Genomic DNA, 21,710 nt, shown 5'->3' with positions numbered 1-21,710 from the left:
CAAAAGAATTCAGTGCTCACCTCCCTCGTTCACTCCCGGATAGCACAGCTGCAAGTTTTTCTCTCCCTCTCTGTTTCCCAGGCCTGCTTGTTTTCTTCACACAGGGACTTTCCCATGGAAAGTTTTCTCACACACAAACCTAAAACTTCCAGGCCTATTGCTTGCACAGTTCTTTTATTGATCCCAGTAATTCTATTCCCCAACACCAATCCTTTGGGAACAGTGGGTTGCAGGGTTGGGGAGCTGCTGTTGTCCCCAAGATGTGTGAGATAGGAAGGTGGTGGAGAGATGAAGCCAATGAGCTTTGATTTGACTTCATCCCCTTCACTCAAGTGCTCAAATTCATGCTCTGGCCAGTGGCAGCATCCTACAGGGATCCCACCCAGTCCATTGCAAATTCTTCTCTGGAAAAGTCAGCCAAGGCCATTTTCAGTTTCATCCTTGTGGAAAGCTGAGGAGATGCTTTGGCCGGATCTCTCTGGATGCTTTCCCCAGAAGGAATCCAAAGCTGATTCACTGCCTGAAACCTGTCTGGTGGTTATTACGAAGGGGAGGAAAAATGCACCATTATTTCAGAGCTCCCATAACATCTCCCACCACATTTTGGGAAGGAGATGCTTAAATTCTCTGGGTTTTAAACAAAAACAAGTGTGAAGCCATGGCTGGGTCATGGGCTTCTATTTAAGACCAACTCTTCTGCTGTTCTGAGTTGAGCAACACATTCTTATCACAGACCTATTAAAAAAATTTTAAAACCTTTTTCTCATGAAACAATCTCTGCTCTGGAGCAGATCTGGCCTGTTTGATCTCAGTCTGTTGCAGTTGAGTGCTTTTACCACAGGAGTGGTAATTTCCACTCATGTACCATTAGTTTTAATTATCCTGCCTTGGTTTCCATTTTCTGAGTTGCCACTTAGCAGAAGTGAGGCTAAATGGTCATTGACTTTGGGGGATGGAGTGGGTTGCCTTCATGCTTGTTTTGGTGCCAAATGGCCCAGCCCAACCAGGCCCAGCTGATTTTTGGGTCAGGAATGGACAGATTTCACCTTCCACATCTGGAAATTGCTGAGTCCTGCTGCTCCCTGTAACTCTTTTACAGGTCTTTTCCTGGGAAATCAGTCCCTTGGGTTTGTATTCCCATTAGGATATGTTGCTGTCAGTTGTTTCCACAGCTATATCTCGCTTGAATAAAAGCTAAACCCTATTTAAAGAAAAAAATCTTTGACATTTGAGTTCTGTAGGGTTTTAATCCATGTCCTTGCTCCTCATGTCCATGATCTGCTCTGGGGTACCTCCACTCTGTTTCTTTGAGAGATGCAGAATTCACACATTGAAACCCTTGTGCCAAGCCTCCCTCCTGTGGCTCCTGTTGTTACTTTTAATATCCAAGTGCCTCTTTTTCCTGTTTTTCCACTGTCATGATTCTGTATTCTGGCTTCTCCTTGACAAAGTCAAGTCCCCTGCCTGAACTGAGGACTAACTCCTGCCCTTGTCCTCTTCTCCTTCACCCAGCTGCCCAAAAAGAAAAGCATCAGAGAGGCCTCTTTGGCCACTCTGACCTAGATACAGCTCCAGTGATTATCCTGGAAGGGCTGAGGGATGCCCTGATCTCCCTGAGTGTGTTCCCTCATGGCACAGCTCTGCTCTGCTGGAGGCAAATCGGTGCTGGGAACTGGATATTGGGAGTGAAAAAGGGAATGAGGGTTTCCTAGTGCTTTGAACTCCCTTTGAGACCAAAGCTTTTTGTTCTCTGCAAAGCACTGGGGCTATCACAGGAGGCTCCAAGCAATGTAGTCATCTTTTCTTTTCCATTTTCTTTTTTTTTTTCCCCTCTTAGCCAGCTCTGCTGAAAAAGAAATGAAGCTCAATTAGAAAATCAGCTCTGTCTCCCTTGGCAGGCTCCTTCCCTGCACTCAAATCAAAGCTCCCATGGGATGATGATATAAACAAGGATAAAGATCTGTCACAGTGAAAGCAAAATTTCCTTCTCCCCTGTAAAGAAAGGATTCAAGTTTCCTGTGGCAATCTGCTAACAGGCTCTTGTTGCTTACATGGAGAACTTCAGGAATAGCTAATCCCATGCTAGCCATATTTAGAGGATTTTGGGGAAATGAGCCTGGATTATGCTCTTTAATCTCCCTTAATTACTTTATTTCTATCACAGCACAGACTTTCTGGAGCTGTTTCCTCAAGGGCCAAACCAGATTCTGAACACATGGAAATCAAGGATTCCTCTGTTGACTTAATGTGACTGTGATGTTCTTACTCTGGAAATGAGGTGCTGGAATTCACAGAAGATCCATCTAAGTCTGGGAACATCAGTTTTAAAAATATCATGTTTGGCAAATTATGAGCAATTTTAGCTATGTTCTGATAAAATATTCCAAACTAATAAGTGGCATTAGCAGGAGCTGGCAGTAATTGCAGCACATCTTGTCTGTGATCAAACACAGCTCTGTGATTGCTGCATCCCTAAGAGCTGGCTGTAGAAAATTCCATGAACTTCAGAAATCTCTTAGCCCTGGGCTGTGCCACTCTGAGCTTGTTCTTGCAGCCTTGCATCTGATAGAAATATGGGTTTGTAGCTCGTTTTGTTCCTGAGCTCTCCCATTTGCATGACTTCCCTTGCAGGCCTGTGTGTGCTTGCAGGGCAGGAGCCTCCCCAGCAGGAGTTGAGATCTCTGAAACAGCAGAAATTCTTCCTCTGTGGCTGACCTGGTGCTGAAGGAGCTCTTGCTGTACCTGGATGAGGCTAAATCAGTGCCTCCTTCAACTCCTGCTTCTCTGAGCCACCACGGAGGCTCATCGTGGTGCTGGCAGCTCTGGAGTGGCCAGACTATGGAATTACCCTGGCACAGCACTTCCAGTTGTACTTTAGGCTGCTTGGCTGTGTTCATCTCCAAGACTTCTGTGGTGATCCAGACCTGGAGGCAGCGGAAAAGATGTCAAACTCTATCCATTTAGGTGATGTTCCAGTTCTACCAGAGCTGGCAAGAGTGAAGTGCTCTCCCTCAGCTTCTCTAGGCACTGGCAGGGACCCCTTGGATGTAGGAGATTTGCAAGAGGATCCAAAAAAATCTGTTTGGAAGGAGGAAAGCTGTGGTTTAAACCTGTTTGGAGGTTACTTAAACACTTCTGTGCACCCTGTCCTGGTAATCCTGGATGATGTGTATGCCCTGCCCCTCTACTCACAGAAGAATTCCAGTGCTGTCCTCAGGGCTTTGTGTGCTGTTTGTGGCACCTGTTGTTCCTTAGGTCTTATGACTGCTGCTGTTAATTCTGCCTTGTTTTCCAAATCCTCAGAGCAAGCTTTGGGCTGTCACCCTTTCCCTCCCTCTCCAAATACAGGTGTGGAAGGCTCCTCCATCCCCTCAGTTTCATTTTGCTCCATGAAGGTATAAACAGATTTGAAGTTTAACCTGACCTTACTTCTAAGCAGAACTCTCCAACTTAATGTTGAAAGAATTCAATCTTCTTTAGGACAGAAGAGATTATTAAATCCCAGCAGTGGATATGCAGAGGAGGGAAGTGTGTTTTGATAGATCTTTGGTGTTAATCCCCAGAATAGTTTGTGTACAGGGTTAATTCAGAATTTGAGGGTCTCATCCAGGGAATGAGGTCACTAAATGACACCAAAACACCCTATGGACAAAAATTTTCCCTCATAATAGAAGGTTTTATTCACTGGCTTATCCTCTGAATTGTTGTATTTACCTCCTAAAAAAAAAAAGTTAAGAATCCTATTTTTCTCTTTTTATAAGTAGTCTTGACAGATACGGGTTTTCTTTCCTCCTATTGTTTCTGGTGATTTTTTTTCAAACTGGGAGGACATACTCACAGCTTTAGCTGAAGTGAAAAGAAAACAGAGCAGCCTCCCCTCAAGTAGGTTGCTAAAGCTGCTGCTTCCCTGTCAGTCTTCCTCTCAGAAAAGCTCAATCTGTGTCCTGTCAGCTCTGGAAAATTTGCATTAATTAATTACATGTTTTGCATGGTAATAGGCAATTGCCCACAGCAGGATTGAATCCCTGTGTGGTGCTCTCAGCGTTGCCTTCCATGTAAACAGGGAGATCCTCATATCCATCAAAAATGCTGACTTGCTGTCAGGAGACTGCTGACTTTCTGTTGTTTTTTTTTTTTTTTTTTCCCCAAGACGTTCCTTAGTTCCTGGAGAAGTCAATGAGTTTTCTTTGGGACAGAAGCCAGTTGCATGTGCCCTGGGTAAATCAAGGGAAGGATTACTGCCCAGAAAGAGGATTCTTGCCTGGTTTGTTTTTTTGCCTTTTTTTTTTTTCTTTTTTTTTTTTGCCTTTTTTTTGCCTTTTTTTTGCCTTTTTTTTTTTTTCTTTGTGCACTGTGCTAAACAGAATCAGTTTCGAGGGCAATTTCGTTCAGGATAGGATCTGTGGAGCTCTGCAGAAGGGGAATTTGGCCCTTTTCCAGCTGCTCTGTTTGAGCAGTGGATTAAGTGCCTGGCCTGGCTCCAGCCAGGCTCTGCCTCCCCAGTGTCAGCACGAGGCCGCAAGTGCTGATTCCAGTGTGCTGGGGATGAGTTTCCCTTTCCCTGGTGGCACGTGTCCTGCTCCCCCATGGAGCAGCCAGCCCTGGGATAAACACTCATGGATCCTGGGGTGTTACCCTATCTCCTGACCCCTCTTTTCCTGCTTCCAGGATCGTGAGTGTGAAGGAGACCCGGCTGACGAGTCTGATGGCAAATTTCCTGGTGGGGCTCTCGCTGCTGCTCCTCCCTTTCCCTCTCCAGTGGATCCCAAAGCCTGTCCTTTTTGGCCTTTTCCTCTACATCGCCCTGACCTCCATTGATGGGAACCAGCTCTTTGAAAGGGTGGCTCTGCTGCTCAAGGAACAGGTACCTGGAGTTGTGTTCAAACTGTTGCTCTCTCAATGTGGGATTTTTTTTGGGAGGTGGGGTGTTTTTTTGTGTGAGGGGTTTTTTTTGGGGAGATTTAACGCCTCTCCCCCATGATGTGTCATCTGCAGAGTACATGCATTCAAAAAGCCATTAATATAAAATATTCAAAAGCGCAACAGCATGAAATTATGATTTTTGATTTCCCCAGCAAAGCTTCAGGCAGGTAATTTTTTTGTGCAGTTTTACACTTTCATTTTGTGTGAAATACCACAAGATGGGATTTTAAACTCTAAATGAAATTACTTGCATTATTGAAACCTCTGTGATGTGGGTTGAAAACAAACCTGGGAGATGTATTTTCAATCTGTCTCTGTTCCAGGTACTAAAAAGCTGTTAGTTTGCAGTGTAGGTGGTACCTGGAGCAATCTCCAGCTCACCTTCTCTTGTGTAACAAGGGTCAAGGGCTTAATAAGCCTAACATTTGGCTCTGCATCTCTGCTAATCTATCTTGATCTCCAGTATTACATCCCAGAGGTTAAAACTCTGAAATTTGGGTAAAGATTACATTTGTCATGTCAATTTTTGAACAAGGGTTGAGCAGCTACTGATGTATGTGACTTATTCTGGTTTTAGTACGAATTATGTGTGGAATTTTCCAGACTTTGGCGTGGAAAATTAAAAAGTTTTCTCAAATATGGAAAACTCCCTTTTGTGGAAACCTTTTAATGAGTCATGGCACAATCTGAAACCCACTGAGGCTGTACTGGTGCCAGCAGACAGTCGCTCATCCTCTTCATTGATGTATAGACAGTGAGTCAAAGCCTGTGCTCAGACGTGAGCAAGGAGCTGTCAAAAGAAACCACCATATGGAGCCCATTAATGTCATCTTCCCCCCCTTATTTCTCAAAAATGGGTGGCTTATAGGAGCTGAGAAAATCCCTGCAGTCTGAGCACAGCCTCTTCCTGCACCTCCCCGATCTCCTGGGCTTCCCCTAACGGGGTTCAGCCAAAAGATGGGAGCACCAAGGGCAAGCTTGGAGCCTTAGAAGGTAATAAAATAACGAGGAGCTGGGTTTCAGGTGGAGGAACCACCCACAGTGACAACAGCTGGATGCATCTGCTCTCCTTCCCCCTGCACACCCCCTCTGGCTGGGGAGCCCTGACAATCCCAATCCTCCTCAGGGAATCTCATTAGTGCACTTCCCAAGATAGCACATTGCACTGCAGATGCTCCCAGAGGCAATCCTGGCCCTGAGGTGTGTCCTGTCTTCTCTCCAGGCTCCCAGTGCCCAGTCATCCTTGCTGCCAATACTGGGGTGTCAGGCACTGGAATTAACCCCACAAATCCCATGTTCAGCTGCTGAACCTGTTAAGGACCCTGATGTTGATGCATTGCTTGTACAAATTGATGCCTTCCCTCGAAGCCTGGTGTTCCAAAGCCCCATTCTGCTGCCACAAGAGCAGATCCCTGCATGTCTAACATGTGGCTCTTCTCTTCCCAGACTGCTTATCCTCCGACCCACTACATCCGCAGAGTTCCCCAGAGGAAGATCCACTACTTCACAGGCCTGCAGGTCCTGCAGCTCCTCATCCTCTGTGGGTTTGGAATGTCACCCCTGCCCTACATGAAGATGATCTTCCCCCTCATCATGATAGGGATGATCCCCATCAGGTAGGAAGCTTGGCTGTCTTTTTTCCCTGTCTCCCATGCCTTGTGTCTTCAGGCTTGGATGGAAGTGTGAGGAGAGGAGAGACTGTGGGAGCTGGGCTTGTTTAGTCTGGAGAACAGAAGAGTGAGAGGGGATCTCATCAATCCATATAAATATCCCCAAGGAGGGGGTCACAGGATGGTGCCAGACTCTTTCCAGTGGTGCCCAGCGGCAGGACGAGGACTAATGGCCATAAACTAAACCACAAAAAGTTCCACCTCAACATGAGGAAGAACTTCTTTGTGTTGAGGGTGAGCACTGGAACAGCTGCCCGGGGGGACAATGGAGTCTCCCTCTCTGGAGACATTTCCAAACCTACCTGGACACATTCTTGAGAGTCATCTGCTCCAGGAGGATTGGACTGGGTGATCTGCAGAGGTCCCTTCCAATCCCAACTATTCCATGAAATGTGAGTGGTTCCTGCATTTTCCAGACTAACCAGCTCCTGGGAGTGGGTAATGATGAGGGTTTTTTCACCAGCTGCTCAGGATTGAGGAGGAATTGGGATTTCACTGCTGCTGGAGTTGTGCAAAGGGTTCTGGGCTGGCAGGCTCTCTTCTTCCAGCTCCCCAGGAGGCAAAACCTCTCCTTTTTAGTGCCTGTGAGATGCCTGATCTTCCTGAGAAGCCGTAGTCCGAGCCTCTAGCTGGTACTTGATAATGTTCCTTATCATTTTGCCATTTGATTTCCTCAGGCCAGTGCTCACAGCAGAGCTGGAAACTTTTCCTAAGAGGAATCCTTATCTCTTACCCAGTGCTGTGGTGACCTCACAGACCTCCTGCACTGCTGAGTGCCACTGTCAGTGAGCAGTTGGGTGAAACTGGCAACCTTTTGTCTTAAAATAGATGTTTAAAACTGGGAGAACCCCACAATATCCTACAGTCTTAAGAGAGAATTGTTCAGAAATTGAACTCATTTCTTCCTTAGGATTCATTAGCAGCCACTGCCCATCATTCTCCAGTTAAATCATCCATGCTCTCAATCCTTTGGATACAATGGGAGGCCATAATAAGATCTTGGAAGGAATAGATCAAGTTTCCAATCCACTTGATTCTTTTTAGGCCAGCATGGTACCAGTGATATCTGCTTGACTCTGAGCTTGCAGTCCCAGAGATCTTCCCTCTGATCCCAAAGTTCAGGGCTGCCAATGTGCTGATCTGCAGAGGCACCTGCTGTGGTGTTTTCCTTGGCTGATAAAGATGGGTCCAGTCCTTTCTGAAACAAAAGCAAATGTCAGAGCTACCGTGGCTTTCAACAGGATCATGGCAGAGCCATTTGGGCTGGGTTTTAAAAGATAAACAGGCTTGGAAAACACTGAAATTATTGTTCCTCTGGTAGTAATGTTTTCACCTGCCCTTCACACTGGTGGCACCTGGAGTGCCTGGGTAAGGGGCTGGTGAATATTCCCACTGTGAGCAGTGCTGGATGAGCAGCTCTTGTGGGAATTGCACCTTTTCACACAGGGCAGCTCAGTGCAGAACAGAACACGTGGGACACACTCAGCCAAACTGGACATGGTATAAAAACCTAAATTAGTGTGGAGAGAATGCAGTCAAAAAACTTGATTTTGTACTAAGAGGTAGATACTAATATGCAAATGTAGCTTCTTTTCAGTAAATAAGATGCTGTCAATTTATACCCTCTGTGTTGCTAACTCATTTCTCTTTCCAGGGCAGTTTTTTCCCAGCAGCTGGATAATCAGCCCTGCTGCCTGGCACAGCACAAGAATTTGCCCTTGGCTTTCCTTCCTCTGATTTCTTTTGCCTTCATGTCGTTTCTGTGGCCTCCAGCCAAGAAGGCAGCACCATGATCCATGAGCTCTGTAGTTAATGACTTTTTCCCAAGATTTGGCACTCTAAATAGATGAGGCAGTAGAAAAAATTTAATGTCTTTTCTCTTTTTTTCTTTTTAAGAAGTGAAGGGAGAAGGAGAAGATGGGACAGTAGCCAGGGGATAAAATCAAGAATTGAACACAAGTGAGGCATGGCTTGGTGTCCCATCCAGAGCACCAGCCACGTCTCCCAAAGCCACATTTCCATCTGTCCAACAGCTTTAGAAACATGATTTGTGCTGTCATTAGTGAGGGATCATTGGTGTGGTCTTAGCTAGATGCTGAGAAGCCACTGAAATCCATTATTGCAATGGAAAAGAGCCTGTTGGAAGAAAACCTGATCTCTTTGGGTATCCCCAGTTCCTGGTTTGGATTCAGAACTTTGGGATGATGAGGTTTTGGTGGCTCAGAGAAAAATGTTCTCTTCAATTTGTCTCTTACTGGGCTCCCGTGGCTCTCAAGCATTTTATTCTATGATGGGGCTATTTAAGGAGATCCTGGTACTTCTCATTGATAAGTGATGTTTGGGATCTCTTGCACAGCTGTTGAAATCTGAAACTGGTTTTTTGGTGTTTTATGAGTTACTTTAACAGCTGCAGAGTTGCTTCCTTGTTAAACAAGGGAAAATACCACACAAATATGCACTGGGATTTAACAAAAGCAACTTCATAGTACCTTTCTCACCCAAATATATTAATTTATGAGGATGTTCTTGCAAAAAAATCAAATAAAAAACCATTTTATAAGTAAGGGAGTCACTGTGGAGAATCTCCATGTGGAGAAGCCAGACACCAGGTAGGGATGGAGTCTTGGCTGGAGTCATGGCTCTGTATTTTTGTCACCCTGAGTGAGGACTTGGTGGTGACAGAGCTCAAGGAAAGTGACTTTCCTCCTCTGAGGGTGAGGATTGTTCTCTTTCCTTCCCAGCTGAAAGGAGGAGGCTCCTTCCAGCAGGACCTTGGCACTGCTGTTCCTATAAACGCTGTGTTTGCTTGCAGGATTGGTTGGTTTTGCTGTGCCCCACTTTGTGTCCTCCCTCAGCTGGGTGAATGTCAGGGACAAACTCACCTGGGAGCCTTGCACAGAGAGGAAAATGCTGCCTGGCATAAACAAGGACTGACTGCATCTCTCTGGCTCTGCCTTAGGTATAACCTGCTCCCAAGGATCATCGAGGCCAAGTACTTGGATGCCATGGATGCAGAGTACTGAAGGGTCCCTGGCACCCAGAGCAGCAAAGACAACTCCTTTGGGGCTGGAAAAGGCGTGGGACCATCTCCTGCAGTTTTCTTTCACCACTTCCTTCGTGCTCTGACATTGGCAATGCCCTCCTGTCACAGCTCCACGGGGCCTGTGCCAGACCAAGGGAGCCTTGGACTTGGGAGGACGATGCTCTCTGGAGCTGTGAGGCGAACAAGCTTTATGGAAAATGCAACTTTCCTCATCCCCAACCCCACAAACCCCAAAGACCAGCCTGGCTGCATGGTTGGAGCATCCAGAGTTGTCCTGTGTTTCCTTGTTTGGGGGTGGAGGGGGCTTTTTTAATGCACCAAATCCTTTTCTTCCCCAACACTAAGAACAGCAACTGACCCTTGTTTTATAGAATGACAGCCCTGTCCTGGCCTTTTAATCCAATTCCCTGTGCACCCAGTATTCCCAAACTGGTGTTCTGGGTGGGATGGCCTCGTGCTAAACCACTGATGTCAGGAGAGATGGTGGCTGTTTTCTCAGATTAGTGGGTTTGGAAGCAGTTGCAATGTGTACTGCTACAATCCACAGCTTTGGATGAATTGTTAATTCCTACAAACGAGCTAGGAACATCCAGAGGCTGCGCTCGCACGGCCCTGTGGATGAAACCCCATCTGGGTTTTGAGCTGGTTGGGAATTAGTTTGGCTCTTTCTCCCATTTCTCCTGGGTAATCAAACACAGAATTGTAGTTTTTGCACAACTGCAGCAGTTTTTGCTTGCACCCAGAGGGCAGTTGTGTCCAGGTTGCATATACATATGTACAGTAGTGCCTATGTGTACATATATACATATGGAGTTGTGTATATATTTTGCATAGATATACAAATAGGCCTGGTTCTTTCCAAATATCACAAGTGTTTTGTGCAGTCAGTGTTACCCACCATGTCCTGACCATATTACTTGTTCTCTGCTTCAGTGCTGCTTTTTCTCAGTTGAGATAGGGTCACTTTTATTCCTTTGGAAGCTGCTCAGTTACTGGTTTTGTTCACGTGTTGCTTTATTCAAGGTGTTTCTTTGCTTTCTTCTTCCTGTGGCTTGAGACCTTCATCATTCTGTCTCGAGGCTCCAACATGTCAACTTTCCATTTAATTTTGATGTACAGAATGCAATGAAAGTTTTCCTCTTTTCACCTAATCAGTCCTCATTGGTCATTTCATTGTTTCTGTTGTGTGGCTGATTCCCAGTTTTCCCCCACTCCCAGACGTTATATTATATTTCTGGATGAATCCTAACTTCTGCTGTCTTTTATATTTCAGTTTATTTAATTTTGCTTGTACTATGGTCAGTTTTCTTATTTGGAGTACTGTGAAACAAGCTGCCCTTTAGTTTCAGTGCTTGGCCCTTGCTGCACATCACAGGTCACAGCGAAAAATGTTCAGAAAATTGTGGATCTCAGTGATGAACTTTCAAAAGAGTAGAAATGAGGGAAGAAGAGGAATGTAAAATATGAATTTATCAGCACAGAGAAGTGTTTCTTACCAGTTGTTTGCCCAGTAAATGGTGCAGAGTTGTTTTCCTCCCACCCCATCCTCTGCATGGTGAGGGAGACCAACCCAGTTGTGAGGGAGGAAGGCTTTGGGTGCAAAGCTCCTCTGCTGATGCTAAGCCAGGCTCAAGCCACTGCAGATTTGGTGTATTTGCACTAAAGATCAGAAGGTATTTAATCTCTGTGGAGCTGCCTACGGCGCTCAAACACGTGTGCAGAACTCATTTTTTCATTTTCTTACGAAACCCTTTGTACTGAGACTTGAGGGAGGAGTGAGAGTTTGGACTATCCATGGGTTTGTATATCCCTGAGGAAATTGTAGGGGAAACCCCTCAGCTTAGCAAGCAAAACAATGTCATAGATAATAAAAACACAACCTTCACGTGGCACCAAGCTGATCTGAGAGGTCCCAGGGTCAGGGTGACCCCCAACCAGTGCATCAAGGCAGGGAATTTGGCTTTCAGCAGCCTTGGGGACAGCTCCTGCCACACTGGGTAAGAGCAGGTACAAACCTCTGTGTGGTTTCTGAGCACTTTCCCCACGATTCCCTGGCTTTTGAGTCATTTCTGTGCCGAGATCACTCAGAGCTGTTAGCAAGGGCTGCGTGTAGGAACGGGGGCAGACAGGATTTCAGAGGTGGCACAACTCTGTCTGATCTTCAGTCAGCAGCCAAAGGGCACGTGACAGCCAACAGTTCAGGACCTGCTGGAAGCCAGGGAGGGCAGAGGCCTGCTGAGGCTGAAATAACATGTTCTTCTCACAGATGTCAAAAGATTGAAGCCAAGCTGCAATCAGAGGTGTCATCCTCTGGCTGAGTGAAGCTGTAACACACACGTGGCCTGCGGGTGAATTCCTGGTGTCTCCACAGGAAAAAGTCACCTTGTGGGGTGGTTTACGTGGTGTTCTGGGTGCTGTGGCTGGAGGAAGGGGAGGATGTGCCCAAGGGAACGTGGCTTTGGTCCTCTTTGGGGCTCTGGGTGGGATCTCCTCAGGCACAGAGCCATAGTGGGGTGGACTGGCCTGTGGGTCTTGCCAGAGGAAATAGGTTTGAGATGCACCCTCCATCCCCCACTTAAGGACCAAAAATGTCCCCACGTAAAGCCCTTTTGAAAGATCAAGTTCAGATAGCGTCAAATGTTGCAGAGAGAATTTAAAATCCAGGCAGCACGGAGGGTTAAATATCCACCACAACTCTTGTTCATATCTTTTATTTTCCTTCACCAGTGTGACTTCAGTGTTTGCATTTTCTCTGTAGCATCAGTAGGATTCTGTTCTGCGGGGTTTTTGTTCTTACAGAAGTCAGGGGCCAAAGAATCAACTGATGGGAAATCAGCACAGCCTGGGGGGGTGGGGGGAAAGCTGTGCTGGCTTGGACTGGTTGAACATTTGGGCCTATGTCTCAATATTTGGGTAGAAGGGAGATGTGAGACTCGAGGCCTCTTGTCTCCAAAGGGGTTTTCATGATCCTGCAGAGGATTTATTTTATTTTTCCATGCCTTTTCTCTTCTTGTTTGCTTCTGGTTTTGCTGACTTAAGTGCAGGCGTTTCCAGGAAGTAGCTGAGTAGGGAAGGAGGGTTTGTTCGGAGTTGATTGAGCACTTTAATACTTCTGTGAAGGTTTAAGACAATTAGAATGTAAAAGAAGTTTTATTATAAGCTCTTTATATACGCACAATGCTCTGTATAACTGTTGCCAAAGAACTGAGTCTGAAAGGTGTCAAGAGCTGTTGGGAGAGTCCGTGGGGTTCACCTGGCACTGCAAGGTAGGGAAAAGCTTCTGGAACGAGTGGATTTTGGAAGTTGCCATTTTGACAGCTGCCAAAATGATCAGAAACTGGAGATAGAATAAAGTTCTACTCTCAAACTTGTAGTTTTTGATCCTTGTGTTGAATGTAGGAGCTAGAAGTGAGCTTGACAATTAAAATTGGATTTGTACCTGACTGGTTTCGTTGGTCTGAGACTTTATTTTTTGAAGACGTTCTTGACATGCTGTGTGTGGAAATTGATGTGTTCATCCATGTAAATGAAGGGAAGGTGGTGAAAAGGTGGAACTTGCTGAACAAGCAGTGCAGCACTTTGGGGATTGCTTAGGAAGCAAAGCTGACAACTCCACTGCAACAACCCCAGACTCCCTGGCATCAACATTTAAAGTTATTTAATAAATGTCAAGCTCCACTTGGATGTGCATCAGTGCTGCAAAAGGATGGGGATGGAGTAAAGGAATTCAGCTGGTTTGGCTCAGAGCTGTTCCAAGATGAGCCCCAGAACGGTGGGACACAACACGAGCTTCCTGATGATCCAGGGAGCTGGGAGGCTCTGGAAAGAAGCAGAGTAGATGGTCACACTCATGTACAGTGTAGGTTCTTCCCCAAAATTCCACATCCCCGGCTGCACCCAAAGACTGAGACTTTGCAAACTTCTGCTTCTGATGTTTGGCTGCTTTAGGAGCTGCTGTTGGACTGTGCTCTGTGGACACTCTTGGGAGGAACAGGAAGTTCCTCCAAAGCTGGAGAATGCTCAGTGGTCGGAGGGAAGGGGTTTGGGGGTTTTTTGTGGAGTTCTCAGCAACAAGAAAGGGACCTGAGATGTCACATCAGCAAAAGCACCTCCTGTTTTCCAGTGTGTCCCACCAGGCATCTCCACCATCGTTGTCACACCTTCATGTTACTCCTTTTCAAGCTTTTTTTATTGTTTGTTGCATTCTGCATCTGCCCTTTGCAGTGTTTTTATCTGCCCAGGAGGTTGATGGGCAGAGCCAGGGGTGGCTCAAGCACCTCTGTTGTGTCTGTTCCCCCAAAACTCAGTGCAAGCTGGTTTCTGCCATCTCCTGACCCAGCTCCCGCTTCCCCAGCCCGTTCTGGAAGTTGGCTTTGGAATTTCCACTGTGGAAATGCTGCCCAGGTGCCAAGTGGGAATTTTTCCCTGGAGAACCTAAACCTGTGTCTGGCAGTGGCTGCTCCTTGGGGCTCCCTTTGCCAGATAAGCAGCGATGAAGGATTCATAACTGTGCAACACCTGCACTTCCCCATCTCTTCAGAAATCTCCTTTATGGCCCCATTGCAGCTGGGACATCCTCCCTTCATCTGCCAAGCCTCCCAAACAACCTAAATAGAATTAATGGGATGGGGTTGGGCCGTTTTCTGTATTGAGGCCTGTGGATGTTAGAAGAGAATCATCTTCCCTAATTGTTTTCCTGTCTAATTAAGGCATTGAAGGACCAAACCCCGGGCATTCCCCTCCTGGCTGCAGCGCTGCTTGCAAGGAGCAAACCATGGATGTTGTGGGAAGGGAGTTGTTGGGAGTACAAGCTTTGGAATCACAAATCAGTGCTTTCCTCTTTGGCTTTTGGGTGTTTTCCTTTTGCACTTCCCTTTCCTTTCTCCTTTCTCCTTTCTCCTTTCTCCTTTCTCCTTTCTCCTTTCTCCTTTCTCCTTTCTCCTTTCTCCTTTCTCCTTTCTCCTTTCTCCTTTCTCCTTTCGCCTTTCGCCTTTCTCCTTCCTTTCGCCTTTCTCCTTCCTTTCCTTTCCTTTCCTTTCCTTTCCTTTCCTTTCCTTTCCTTTCCTTTCCTTTCCTTTCCTTTCCTTTCCTTTCCTTTCCTTTCCTTTCCTTTCCTTTCCTTTCCTTTCCTTTCCTTTCCTTTCCTTTCCTTTCCTTTCCTTTCCTTTCCTTTCCTTTCCTTTCCTTTCCTTTCCTTTCCTTTCCTTTCCTTTCCTTTCCTTTCCTTTCCTTTCCTTTCCTTTCCTTTCCTTTCCTTTCCTTTCCTTTCCTTTCCTTTCCTTTCCTTTCCTTTCCTTTCCTTTCCTTTCCTTTCCTTTCCTTTCCTTTCCTTTCCTTTCCTTTCCTTTCCTTTCCTTTCCTTTCCTTTCCTTTCCTTTCCTTTCCTTTCCTTTCCTTTCCTTTCCTTTCCTTTCCTTTCCTTTCCTTTCCTCCCTTTCCCCCTCCCTTTCCCCTTCCCTTCCCTCCCCCTTTCCTCCCCCTTTCCTCCCCCTTTCCCCTTTCCTGCAATGCTGCACGAGCTTGGATCACCCGGCTCTGCTCTGATGTCACATTAAATATTGCAGAGCCTGTCCCGGGGGAGCTGCTGCCTCCTGCTCCCCATCTGCATCTCCTGCAGGAGCTGCTCGCTTGGAGAGTCTGCGCCTCGCCCGTGGGACAAAGTCCTGCTGCTGCAGGAGCAGTGCCCCTCACTCAGCCACAGAAGGGGAGCAGGATGCAAATAAAGCCTCTCCCTCCCGATCTGAGTTACTTCTGAGCACGTGGGGAGAACGGGGAACTCAGCGCAGTGAGGTGTTTGTGGTGTGATCAGGGGGCTGCAGGAAGTCCTCCTATCAAATCCAGCACGGGGGGGATTGATTTCAGTGCTGGGGAGGCTTTTGGGAGGGCTGGGATCAGTTCTCATCTGCCCAGCAGCAACAGTTGGGTGTCTTAGGTGGCTTTTTTGGGTAAGTTTTTCATGCCTGGATGGCTTTGGGTGGTTCTGCAGTGTCCATGGGAGTGAGGCCAGAGGTGGCTGGAGCAGAAGGTTCAGCCCTGGGTGCCCTGAGCATCCCCAGTGCTGGGGGTGAGCTCTCTGATGGGAGTGACACAGCTCCTGTCTGGAGCTGCTTGCCCTGGCACCTCTGCTGGCACCTCTCTGGTGTTTGAAGCGTCGCATTTCTGAGATTTGGGACCAGTGCCACTGATTTCAAACGGCACCTCCAGGGCAGTGCCAGCCTGCTCGAGCAGGATTTTATGGGATTCACCTCTTCAGGGAATCATGGAATGCTTTGCATTGGAAGGGACCTCAAAGCTCATCTCATCCCACCCCCTGCCATGGGCAGGGACACCTTCCACTGTCCCAGGCTGCTCCAAGCTCTGTCCAGCCTGGCCTTGGACACTTCCAGGGATCCAGGGGCAGCCACAGCTTCTCTGGGCACCCTGTGCCAGGGCTCGCCCACCCTCCCAGGGAACAATTCCTTCCCAATATCCCATCTAACCCTGCCCTCTGGCAGTGGGAAGCCATTCCCTGGGTCCTGTCCCTCCAGGCCCTTCATTGCAGAGCTTCCCTTGCCTGCCCAGGTGTTGGCAGCTCCCTCCCACCTCCACCACTTCTGGTGCCAAAGTGTACTCAGGATTAGGTGCCCAGGTGTGGAAGCTGCAGCCACTGGGATGTGTTGGATGTGTCCATCTTGGAGCTGGGCTGTGCTCCGGGGTGCCTTCTGTTCCCATGGGAGAAGGAATGGGGAGTGAGGAGCTGATGATTGACCCTGGGAGGGTTTAGCCTGTGGTGTCTGGTGGGGCTGTGCTGATTTAATCAGTGACTCAGGGCTCTGCTATTTTTGGAGGTGTTTATCCTCTCCTTTCCCTGTCCTCTTGGGTGGTGTGAGTTTGTACCTTGTCCCAAAACAGGAAAGACTGGACTCAATGATCTTTGTGGGTCCCTTCCAGCTCAGGATATTCTGTGATTCCATGAGATGTTACCCCAGAAAACAGAAATTCTCTTACTAAAAACTGCACCAGTTCAGCTGCTAAAAACCCCCAAACTTTATCCAAAGCACGAGTTAATGCAAACCAACCCCTTCCCCATGATCCCACCTGAGAAAGGTGTATCCCAAATACTTAAATATCTGAAATATTCCCTCGTTTTCCCCTCCTGCTTTCCCTGGAGGGAGTGTAAGTGCAGGATAAGCCCTGCTTAAGAGGAGAAACCTTCCAGGGGCAGATCCAGCTCATCTCCAACCCTGCATCCCCCGGGGTGGATTTTCCAGCGATGTGTAGCAGTGCTGGGTTTATTTTCCCCCAGGACTTGTAACTGCTTAAATCCTTCTCTATTGGGAGACCAGGAGGTTTGTCCAGGGATGCTGGGAAAGGATTTTCAGTGAGGGAAAAGCTCCTGTTGAGGGATTTCAGGCCCATGGATATTGCACTTGCTAAAGAGCCTCTCCCAGCGCCTGTCCCTGAGCTGGTGTTGATTTTCCAGTGAAGGATTCCTTTTGATAAGAGTTGCTTGGGGCTGGGGGGGAAGGGAGAGGGAATTCCTTGCTTGTATAAGGAAGCTCTGTATTTGAAATGGAAATAAAAAAGAAATATGCTGTTTATATATTTCTACTTTTTTGCCCAATCCGTGTCTTTTCTTTAATCCAAAGTTCCCGGCCCAGCCCAGGTTTCTCTCCCAGTGCTGAGGGTGTTTTTTGGGGACTGGGGATATTTGTGGAATCCCCAGCTCTTGGAGCATTCGAGCATCTCAGCTGTCACTGTGAGAACATGTGTCTGACTCCTGGGGGTCTGGGGAGCCAAAAATTGGATTATTTCAGCATTTAATGGGGAAGCCTAAGGAATAACTGCACCTTGGACCTGGTTTGGTGCGCTGGGAGCATCTGGAGCTGGCTCTGACTTCCTTGGCATCACCCAAGCCAGAGATGAGCCCAAATCCTGCTGAATATTGTCCTAGGGGAGCCTGGGGATGACCCATTTCTCCAAGGAGTGAATTTGTTACCTACCACAGGATCCAGGCTTGGATCCAGCATCCAGTTACCCTCCAACCTCCTTTAACTGCAGGATCCTGGAGCAGCTCACGAGGACAGAAGGTGAGGTTGAGGTGAGGCTGGGAATGGCTGTGTGGGGCTCAGAGCAGGACCTGGGACAATCCAGAGCCTGCAGACCTGACCCTGGTCTGCAGCCACTGATCTCCCCAGGTTCTGTGGGATTCCTCCTCCAGCTCTGCCCTTCATCAGCATGAGCTGCCCTAAAGCAGCCCTGGTGACCTTCATATAAATCTATATATTAAAAAAACAAACCATAAATGGACAGAATCCCTGGAAATGGGGGAGTGGTCTGGGTGGTGTTAATTTGGGGGGGCTGCAGAATGTGGGGGTTGCCTCTGATTTTTGGGATGGGAGCTGCTCCCTGCTCTGCCACGGGGACTGTTGGGATGTGCCACCAGGAACCTGTCCCTACCCAGGGCTGTTCCCTCCTGCACAGGCTGGAGAGCCCCAAAACAGGACAGAAAAACGGGTAAGAAGTGGTTGTGCCCAAACAGAACCCTCTGGGAGGGGTGGGGCCACCAGCAGATCCCTGGGGGTGGATGCTGAGCAGCAGGGAGGGGGTGGGAAGGACACGTTTGGCACCTCCTGGATGTCCCTGCATGGATTTCTTTGGGATGAGCCTCTCCAAGGGCGTGCCAAGTGCCCCTGCTCAGAGCAGATTTTGTAAGGATTTTGGTTTAGATGTTGGTGGCATTTGGTGCAGAGCTGGGGAGGGTCAGGGTCAGGTGGGGAGGTGTTTCCCTCACATTGTCCTTCCTTCCCCACCAGGACACACGTGCTGCTCTGCCAGGAGCTTGGCAGGAGGGTTGAAATGTGAGTTGGCCAAAAATTTTCATGGATAAACTGTCCAAAGAAGAGCCAGGCCTGGGGGATGTGATGTGTGGGTTTGCCCTGTGCCATGGCTTGGCGTGGAGGGCTCGGAAAAAGGGATTATTTGGGGTGGCTGCATCTTCAAACTGATGATTTTGTCAGTACTTTTCCCTCCTCAACCTCCTGCTTCGGTTTAAATTAAACAGGGAGTTGGAATATTCCTCCCTGCACTTCCCAGCCCTATAAAGGACTGAAGTATCTGCCTGGAGTGAGCCAGGGGTCTGTCCCAGCCCCCAGATAGCCACGGGCCACTGCAGCAAAGCTGGGGAGGAGGAAGGTGTTATTCCCTGTCCCCTGAATTTGGGGGGATGCAGGACCCAGAGATGGACCAGAAGAGAGAGCAGCAGAAACGCCGCAGCCAGCCAAGGGTCAGAAATCTGAATTTTTCAGTGTACGAGCCAAAACCCCAATTAATTGTAGGGTTTTCTTTCTTCCTTTTAAACGGTCGGCGTGGATTTTGTGTTCGTTTCTGGCCCTGAGCCTTCCCAGGCACCAAAACCTGCTGGTTTCCATCGGGGATTTGATGTGCTGAGAGCCGGTGCCATCTAGGGGACAGAGAGGAGAACAGGGACAGGGAGCAGAACACCGGCACGGCTTTCACTTCCAAACCTCCAACATCTGCTCCAGCCTCCGGAGAGCCTCAGCCCAACCCCCCCCCCCCCATCACTTGGGCACCGAGCACGGAGAACCCCGGGCTCAGAAGGGGAAATTGGTGGGTGCAGGGCTCGATTCAAGCTCAGCCAGCCCCAAACCCTGCGTGGAAAGGGGAAATCATGGAATGGTTTGGGTTGGAAGGGACCTTAAAGCCCTTCTCATTCCATGGGCAGGGACACCTTCCACTATCCCAGGTTGCTCCAAGCCCCGTCCAGCCTGGCCTTGGGCACTGCCAGGGCGTTGCCTTCAAGCAGCACCTTCTGCCCAAAGCCAGGGACCAAAAAAAGTTGGCAGAAAAGGTTTTGCTTGAGTGGTTTGCTCCAGGTGGGACAGAGCCCTGCGAGCTCCCTCCTGCAGGCACAGCTCCCTCTCCCAGCTCCAGGCTGGCCTTGATGTCCTGCAGTGCCATCCCCTGCTCCTGCTGCTCTCTGCAGGGACCTGTCCTGCTGTCTGGTGCAAAAGGTTTGGCCAGGAGGGTTTGCTCTGCATCCCTGCTTGTCTCTCTCTGGAATCCGGATGGTCCAGAGGTGTAACAGGATCACAGAATCATTTGGGTTGGAAAAACTCTCCAAGATCATCCAGTACCACCCATTCCCCCAGCACTGCCCAGGCCACCACTGACCCCTGTCCCCGAGTGCCACATCCACATGGATTTTAAATCCCCCCAGGGATGGGGACTCCAACACTGCCCTGGGCAGTTCTGCCAGGGCTGGACAGCCCTTTCCATGAAGAAATTTTCCTTGATATCCAACCTAAACCTCCCCTGGCCCAGCCTGAGGCCGTTCCCTCTCCTCCTGTCCCTGTTCCCTGGGAGCAGAGCCCGACCCCCCCGGCTGCCCCCTCCTGTCAGGGAGTTGTGCAGAGCCACAAGGTCCCCCCTGAGCCTCCTTTGCTCCAGGTTTTTCACCAGGACCAAAAGGAGGGTGTTTCCATGCTCTATAACTCTAGCTGAGCCTCCAAAATGAAATCTGTCATCTTACTGCCTATTCCTAAACCCAGGCTCTTCCCAAACCTTTGGAAAAGGTGGACGGGAGAGCAGTGGCTGGAAAAGTTGCACTTCCATCCCTTTGAATAAATAACCAGCACTAAGGATAATAAATCAGCAATAAAATCTGGCAAATGGGTGAGTACAGCCTCGAGTCAGAGCTGCAGGGCCGAGGGCTTTGTGTTGAAACTTCCCCTAAATCCCTTTTTTTTCCCACTCTTTCCTATTCCAGGTTTTTGGGTTCTTCCCTAACTTCATCAGCCCCCCTGGAAATCCTTCTGGCACCCACCGTGGGCAGCTTTGGAGTGGACAGGAGGGGCTGCAGCCAAAGTTTGCTGTCAGGGGCTTCTCTCCCTTCACCTCATCCCCAAATGTCCCCTCCAGCTCATCCCCGTCCTCCCCGGGGCAGTCCCATCTGTGCAGGACATCGGCGTGGGGCTGTGGGCACGGTGGAGAACAGGGACAACTCCTTGAGAGCCCTCCCAGGTAACCACAATTTGTAAATCTTGGTGATTTTAGCACCAAAAGCTGCCTGTTGTGTGAGCAGACTCCAGCAGAGGGAGCGTGGCTGCACGGAACGGGATTAAAACCCTTTTCTCTTCAGCAAATGCACCTTTTGGAGATGAATTATTAGGATGTCTCCTCTGGATGGCGTTTTCCCGTGACATTTCCAGTTGTTCCCCACCTGCTCAAACAGCGAAATGCATTGGGAGCCTTTAAAAGCAACCGAAAAGTTTAATTTTATTACTTTTTTTTTTCTATTTTAGGCAGGTCCACTAAGCAAAAAACGACCCAAAATTCTATCTCAGAGTTTTAAACCACAGGTAAATCGTTAAATTCCCCCTCAAGGGTTTGGGATTGGACCCCGAGTCAAGGGATTCACGTCTGGGAGCTCCAACCCCTCTCTCGGGTACCACATTCCCACCACTTTCTTTTTGTTTGCTGGGAGATGCTGGGGAGATGCTCCTTGGTGCTCATCAGGGGCTGCTTTTGGAAGTGGGGGATCCTCAGAGGGAAAGCAGGAGGTGCCCGCGGAGAGAAGGTGATGGAATCTGGGATCATTGTAGTGGTCACACCTCCGTTTTTGTTATTCCTGACCACAGCCACGCGAGAGGCACCTGCAGAGGAAGTTTGGATACCCCAGACCAGCTGATCCCGAATTTCCCAGGGAGGTAAAATCCGCCCTAAAAGCTGAGAGTCCCAAGGGATTCCTTTTATCCATCTGGGCAGGCTCTGCCTGCTGGGAGGGAGAAATGTCAGCATCTGTGCTGCGGGGAGGATTGCCTCGGGATGCTGCTCCGGGCAACACCGGCAGGTTGAGGACCTTGGAGTTAATGAGATGTCTCCAAATTTGCATATTAATAACCGCGCCTATTACCTCGCCATTAGATTTAATAGGGCGTAATATTAACAATTAATTGTTAATAAAATTGCCCCTTCACGGCCATTTGTACACGGAAATGGGATAATAGATCTGGGCACTGCCTTGCTGAAGTGCTGGGAGGACTTTGGTCACCTCTCCCCTGCTGCAGGTGGAG

General features: G+C 48.5%; 1 protein-coding gene across 9 annotated transcripts in view; it reads left to right on the top strand.

Moving 5' to 3' along the window:
• SLC4A11 (solute carrier family 4 member 11) overlaps nucleotides 1–13,079 on the top strand; it is a 136,910-nt gene extending 123,831 nt beyond the window's left edge. For all 9 annotated transcript variants that reach the window (XM_069014782.1, XM_069014783.1, XM_069014784.1 and 6 more), the window contains 3 exons: nucleotides 4,669–4,864; nucleotides 6,370–6,539; nucleotides 9,553–13,079. In XM_069014782.1, coding sequence (XP_068870883.1) covers nucleotides 4,669–4,864; nucleotides 6,370–6,539; nucleotides 9,553–9,616 — 430 coding nt within the window. In that variant the 3' untranslated portion in view covers nucleotides 9,617–13,079. The remainder of the gene's footprint in view (nucleotides 1–4,668; nucleotides 4,865–6,369; nucleotides 6,540–9,552) is intronic.
• Nucleotides 13,080–21,710: the final 8,631 nt, after the last annotated feature.

This window comes from Aphelocoma coerulescens, chromosome 4, assembly GCF_041296385.1.
Source record: "Aphelocoma coerulescens isolate FSJ_1873_10779 chromosome 4, UR_Acoe_1.0, whole genome shotgun sequence".
Lineage (NCBI taxonomy): Eukaryota > Metazoa > Chordata > Aves > Passeriformes > Corvidae > Aphelocoma > Aphelocoma coerulescens.
This window is presented reverse-complemented; position numbering and strand designations above follow the sequence as displayed.